The following is a 7,185-nucleotide window of genomic DNA, read 5'->3' as shown; positions in this document are numbered from 1 at the left end:
TGTGTGTGCGTGTGTGTGTGTGTGTGTGTGTGTGTGTGTGCGCGCGCGCGCGTGCGCGCGTGTATCTCACTGTGATAAATAGAAAATCACCTTTGAATTTCTGAGTCTGTATTTGCACTAAAAGTCTTTATATTTTACTTACTAAGATTTACTATGATCTTGGGGGTTGGAGTTTAAAAAAAGAAAAAGAAAAGGTAGAACATTTTAGAAAAAGAAATGAAAATAATAGTTTTTATTTTCTGTTCTGTGTCTTTTTCTCCTTCCTGGAGGTATAATCATTTTGCCTTGTTAATTCCAGGCATGTATGTTATACATGCAGTGAACAACCCTGGGCTTTGTGGCTCCTTTTGGGGCTTGACAGCAGTGTACATAGGTGCTCACACACATGTATTCTGCTGGGCCAGCTCAGGCCAGGTACCAGCCCGCATCTGTGGGCAAACCCTTATTAACAGTGTCAAGTATTCCTTTGCCAGCATTGAGTATGTGAACTAGGCAAACTTTTACTTTACCCACGAACACTAGTTATGTGTAATATGAATCTTCATCCATCAAAATTAAACCTTGCTTGGTTTTGGTGTCTCTATATTTCCTGATTCACCAAAATCTTCAAAACTTAACTTTGTGGATTTCTAGCAAGGCCATACAGTGTCATGCCTCAGGTGACAGACAGTAACAGATTGTCCCACAGTAGCTTGGGATAGGGGTCTTAGGATCCATATACATAGTTGGGAGATACTTCCCAAAGCGTTATGCCTTTTAATGTTTCTAAACTAGTGTTGGACTAAACAAATTTTCTCCCACTACCTACTCCAGCAGGTAATGGTAAACTGGCACGAGCCCCTTACATGACAGTCAGTACTGCTGTATGGTCAGCCACAGGGCCTGCTCCCTGTCCTGCACAGATCAGTCTTCCACCCTGACAGCCATCTAGTTTATTAGACTCCACAAAGCCAGGACAGGCTTTAAAAATGTTCATAAAAGCAAGACATCGGGTCTTAAATCCCTAAATCTAGTTTGGCTCTATCTAACTTGAAACATTTATTGTGGACTTTCAAGTCCACGCTTCTCCGAGAATGCCATCCACGCAGAGCGAAACAACCTCTAGGTCTGATGTGTCGCCTCGGTTTGAATTTCCAGGTGAAACACTGCCACTGGCTACATCCAATCAGATTCTGCTTCGATTCAGCGCCAAGAGCGGAGCTTCTGCGCGTGGTTTTCACTTCGTCTACCAAGGTGAGGAGTGCCCTGTGCGCTGCACTTTGTGGAACAAGGTAGGGGTGGGGAGCACCCTGTGTTCTGCACTTTGTGGAGCAATGTGGGAGGTGCCCTGTGTGCTACATTTTGTGTACGAAGGTGAGGGTGCCTCCTGGGCTTCTAACATTGAAGAAAAATCAACAAGATTCATTTCTGCAACATCTAAATAATCAAGGGCATTCATATATGTGAGATAAAATCACTTATTAAGAATAATTATGTTTTGTTTTGGCATGTTAAATTGTACTTCTACTTCAAAGACATGTTACATTACTTTCTAGCGTTATAAAAATAATTATTAATTAAACTAACTGAGTGGCTCTTCAGATCTTACAAAATGACATAAAATACAGTATTTTATCTAATTATATAAATCATGTCATAAACATTTAGAACTACATTTAGAGTGAAATATAAACATATATTTTAAACAAACATATTTGTTGTGAAAAGTAGCTGAAATTATAATTTAACAAAGCCAAACACAGAATTGGCATGTCTGTGACTGTTCCTCTGAATGAACACCACTTTGTAAAATTAACTGGTCTGTTCCACATCTTTATACTTGTTTTGTTTTGTTTGTTTAATTTGGAGCTTATTTAAATAAATCTGAGATTGTTTAAAAGTCCCCCCCCCCAATGAAAAAGATGTGGTATTTTCATTGAGCTTGAATATTTATTTCACAAACTTGAAATTAGGCAGGAAAGAACAGGGAAGCTGGAACTGCTCATGGCACAGTGGGGTGGACAGAAGAGCTGCTTCTGGGCTCCACTCAGTCCAGTCCTGAAAGCAACCCTCTTCCAGGCCTGAAGTCCCACATTTCTCATCCCAGCACCTGAGGCTGAGGCAGGAGGATTGTGAGTTTTCAGCAAGATCCATCCCCAAAACAAACAAACAAAAAGGGACAACACAGCAACTCTTAATTTGTCTCCCTCGGGTCAGCCACCCAGGAAGTCACCATCTACCCTTCACTGTTTCCCTCACAATTAGAGGGAAGTCACCTATCTGAGCCATTCGCTCCCTTGAGGTAGAATTCTCCAGAAAGTGGCTTAGAAAAACTATGCTTTTCAGAAAACCATAGAGGATAACAGTCATACCGTTTGTTTCAATTCTAAAAATCTCACAGAATAATAGCAATTTGCTCAAAATACTTCCCCTAAGAGGTTTCAGTTTTCTTCATCAAAATCATATGGTCTTGGGCAGAGGGTTGCAATGATGTGGGCAGGCAGCCCACAGGAGAAATATTTCTCGCCCTTAAGTGGCAAATGTTTCAACAATGTTGTTAGGGAATTAAAAATGGTTACATTGTGAGCCAGGTGTGGTGGTGCACACCTTTAATCCCAGCACTTGGGAGGCAGAGGCAGGTGGATTTCTGAGTTCCAGGTCAGCCAGGAAACCCTGTCTCGAGAAACCAAAAAAAAAAAAAAAAAAAAAAGTTACATTGTTTTAAAGTTGTAGTTTTTGTTAAATGTAAAGGACCAGTATATTTTTAATTGACTTTGGTAGACAATGACTAATTTAGGCAATCTGATCTGGCTAAACTTACTTTCTTCAAATGAGTTTGGAATTACTTTTTTCCATGTAGATACATAATCCAGAACTCACATTTCTTCTATAACAAAGGCAGACTGATTGTTTGAAGTAAATTTTTCCTCTTAGGGGAAAAAAAAATCACATTAACATTAGGAAATGAATCCAAGTTACTAACAACAAGAGACTTTGTAAGGGGCTTCCTCTGGCTTTTGACCAAGATTAGGTCATCGAGCAGCTAACCAGCAAAGGACCTCAGGTTTGTGCTACCCAGAGTTCACGCTCAGGTGACATGTTCTGGAAAACAATTTACATCATCCCATGCATATGTGTGTGTGTAGCGGAGTGTGGTTTTGGTTTATGTGTTTGTCAAGTGCATGTCGGTGCGTGTGCGTGTGTGCACATACATGTGTGTAGAGGCAGGAGGTCCATGTAGGTGTCTTTCTCAGTCTCTCTCAACCCTATTTTTTTAAGACAGGGTCTGATTCTGAGCCTAAAACTCACCAATTTGTTCATACAAACAGGACAACAAGCTCCTGGGGTCTACCTGTCCCCACAAGCCCAGCCCTGGGATTCCTGGTGTGCACCACCACACCCAGCATTTAGATTTCCATAGGGACCTGAGCTCACTTCCTCATGCTTGTATGGTAAGCGCTCTATTGTCTGAGCTCTCTCCCGGTCCTGAAAAGATTGTTTCTTTATATGAATTCAGGTGTCATCATTAAAGATGTAAAACTGAAGAAAACTAGAGAGCAAACACTATAGAAAGAATCTGTTTCCCTTGTACAATAATAAGTCTGGCATATTTAATGTCTTACAAAGCCCAGTACTCCACCTTCCCCTATTATCCACTGCGGAGTTTATGCAAAATGAGTCTTTCATCAAAGCTAAATTCCTTGGCCATAAAGACTGAGGCTTGTGAACCCAGTTTATAAACTACTCAAAGGCAAAAGGAAAATCTTCAATCCAGAGAGAGAGTACAGTGGAGCAATGGTTTTGTTTTTTAAATACAGTTACATTGCAGCTAAGCATTATTTGTGCCCTTATTGTATACAAATGTTCCCAATGGCGATAGCTTCACTCATCCAGAAGTTATTAAAGCTTGGGACTTCTCAGTGACTTTGTGCTCTGAGAGTATGGGCTACTTGACCCCTGTTAGCAGGCAGACAGTCCATTATGAAGAACATCTGAGATGCCAACACAAGCCACACGTCAAAGGATGGATTGCAGAAGTGTGCCTGGGACTCAGGTGTGGAAAGCTGCCTCACAGCCCACAGTGACTGCCTCTTGGTGGAGAATGTATCGATTCTGAGAACAAATGTGTATTTTCTTCTAAGCTTCTTAAGAAGTGCAGTTAGTTATGCTGTCAATGCACCGAGCATCTCCATGGGGAGTTACTTTAGATGGGCTGGTCTGTGGGCACATCTGTGGGGCTGCCAGTTCTGAGGCAGAGGCTTCCGAAGTGTCTCAAAGTGAAGAGGGCCAGCCAGCAGGCAGGCAGACTTGCAAGCAGCATGGAGCATTTGTGTCTCCCTGTGCTTAACTGTGGATGTGGTATGAGCAACTGTTGAGCATTCTTGCCTCGGTGGCTCCCCATTAGTATCCAGGCATTATAAACTAAATAAAGTCCCTTCTCCCCTGTGTCACTTACAGTCAGGGTGCTTTATCTTAGCAATGGAAAGGAAAATAAAACAAAAACTTAACTGTAGCAGGCAGGGAGATGCCACCTGCACCTCTCATTTACCTATTGTCTGTGGCATGGGACGGATCTTTTCCAAGTTAACTCAGTGGCTCAGTTTCTCATAACCACACCATTTGTGTTTTGTCTGGCTGCTGGTTTGGTTTGGTTTTTTGGTTTTTGTCTGAACCTTTATTTTTATTTTATCTGCATGGGTGTTTTGCTGTCTCCTATGTCTGTTCACCACTGTGTACAGTACCCAGAAAGCCAGAAGAAGGCACTAGATTCCCCTGGAATTAAAGACAGGTGTGAGCTGCTATGTGGGAGCTGGGAATCAACCCACTGTCCTCTGGAAAAGTAGCCATTGCTCCTAACTGCTGGGCCATCCCTCCAGTAGTCTCCAGAATACTGTTTTCTAATCATCTTCCATTCATGCCTGGCCATTTCAACCTGCAGGTCCATGCCTCTTTCAGCCAGCTTTGTGTAAGCCGCTCTCACCAGTGTCAGCAAACTGGCAGACTCCACCGTCTACCTTTGTGTGAGAAGAAGCCAGGATTCTTAGGCTTTCCGCACAATGAGAAAGAGGCAACTGACCTCAGCTCGCTTCTCGGAGTCATGGCTCTGGGACACCAACCAGTTTCACGTAACCTTCTCTAGACCCTGGTCAGAACCGAAATAACATACAACCTGTCCCAACTACACAGGAGAACCATTCTTCCTCAACAATATCTGGACAGCACCCCAACCTCAGCCACACCCGAATAATACCTTGCTCCAGACTCATCAGTTTCCTCTGAGCTTGGGTGGTAACATTGGAAACCAAGAGTCTCATTACAATGAAGCCTTGCACCTACACACTGTTGCTTCTTTTCATGGTTGCTTTTCTGAGATGCTACCGGCTGGACATATAGTTGATTTTGCATTTTCAAGGAAGTCACCTTTTGCATCAGCATTTACACAAATGTTTTTTTTGTTGTTTTTTTTTTTTTTTTTTTTTTTTTTTTTTTTTTTTTTTTTTTTACCAAGAATGATTACAATGAGACTATGAGACTGGATGTAATTCACTGGTGTTTTACTAATTCGCTAACTATGACCAGCTTGTCATGTCAGAATCCTCAAGTCCCAGCAGATAAAGACTGTCTCTGTGTCACTAAAGGAAGTAAGAGAATTCCCTAAATGCCCTGCAGTTTATTCTTTGCATTATTGTGCACCTTCTGTAACAGGACGAAGTAGAAGGCCACACGCATGCCTCTTAGATGGATGATGGCAAAGGTTGATACATGGATCTCTCATTCTCTCCTAGTTATTTGGCATGAGTTTTTACTCACTCTAGGCTCTGTGAGACCCCATAAAGAAGCCCTCAGCCTCTCACTCAACACAGTGGCACGGCATGGCATGGTATGGCATGGCATGGAGGGGTGGATGCCAGGTGATGAGCCTTGGGTAGGTAGGGCTGGGTCAGTGTGACTGCTGTGAGCGTGCTTCTCTCAGAGTCACTACAACCTTCAGTATCTTCATTTACATATAGGGGATAGAAGGACCTGAGTGGAGCAAACACCAGAATAGGGAAGAGCCCCAGCTCACTAGATGGGGTCATTGATCTGTTGTGGCTCCCATGGTGCAATCTATGCTGCGTGTCACAATGTAAGTACACAGCATCTTCAGTGTAGCTTCTGGTCAATAGAAGGGGCACCCTGCCTCTCAGCACCAAGCCACTGACTCTATGGCTTTTCCTCCTCATGTGGTTGGTCAGCCCTGCTGGAATGTTCTACTTCAAGTTATTCCTTCACACTGAATCTACCCTCTCCCTTCCTTCTCCATTTCCAAAGCACAGGGTGATAGAGTTCGAGGATGGCTAACTGTCAGTCTCTAAGTACTGAATGGCTGAATGACAGGAATATCATTTTCCACCAACACTATCACGGAGAACTAACCCTGTCTATCAGGGAACAAAGTGAGGTTTTAGATTTTCACCTCTTCTGTGTCTAGTATCAAAGTCCTGATGTGCCTTTCCTTTCCTACACTATCAAACTTTAGTGAATTTGCCCAGATCTGTGTAGCTGGTTGAGTCCCTCGCTGTAGCATGGACCTTCTCCTTTTCTGTTTTTTGTTTGTTTGTTTTTTGTTTTTTGTTTTTTTGTTTGTTTGTTTGTTTTAACAAAGACTCCTTGCTGGTACTTGCCAACATTAAAATTAAGCATCATAGTGCAAAGAGGGATGGAAACAAATTTGTTCATGCTTTTTCTCCAGTTAGGAAGGAAGGGATTCCTCAGCCTAGAAAATCACAGCCTAGCCCCCTCCCCCCATGCTGGATGAGTCTTTCCTTGGTCTTGGAGGCTCCCCCTGCAGGGGAACATCTGCACTCCTAGTATAGAGTATTCTGGAAGAATGGTCATGGGGCCACATTAATATTGTAGAGTGCTACCTTTTCACAGCAGAGACGTGAAGAAAAATTTCTTAATGAGTTGTTAGTTGCATAGAAGAACGTTGCTAGCTGTAGGCCCAGCCTTTTATTGCAGCTCTACAGAACTTTCATCCACACAACTTCATGTCCAGCAACTCCCTGCTTCCCCTCAACCATCCATGGCAACCACTACCCTGCTCTCTGTCCCAGAGAGTATGACAGCCTCGGATCCTTCATGGAAGAGGAATAGTGCCTTCTGTCTGCTGCCAAGACCAGCTCGTCTCACTTAACACAGTGCCCCTCAGATGCCTGCATGTGA

At 43.0% G+C, this 7,185-nt stretch overlaps 1 protein-coding gene across 2 annotated transcripts in view; it reads left to right on the top strand.

The window, feature by feature from the left end:
- The window catches only part of Csmd1 (CUB and Sushi multiple domains 1), a 1,532,231-nt gene that overhangs the window by 1,360,151 nt on the left and 164,895 nt on the right, over nt 1-7,185 (top strand). For both annotated transcript variants that reach the window (XM_021218735.2, XM_029532138.1), the window contains one exon: nt 1,138-1,233. In XM_021218735.2, the coding sequence (XP_021074394.1) occupies nt 1,138-1,233 (96 nt within the window). The remainder of the gene's footprint in view (nt 1-1,137; nt 1,234-7,185) is intronic.

This window comes from Mus pahari, chromosome 19 (genome assembly GCF_900095145.1).
Source record: "Mus pahari chromosome 19, PAHARI_EIJ_v1.1, whole genome shotgun sequence".
NCBI lineage: Eukaryota > Metazoa > Chordata > Mammalia > Rodentia > Muridae > Mus > Mus pahari.
This window is presented reverse-complemented; position numbering and strand designations above follow the sequence as displayed.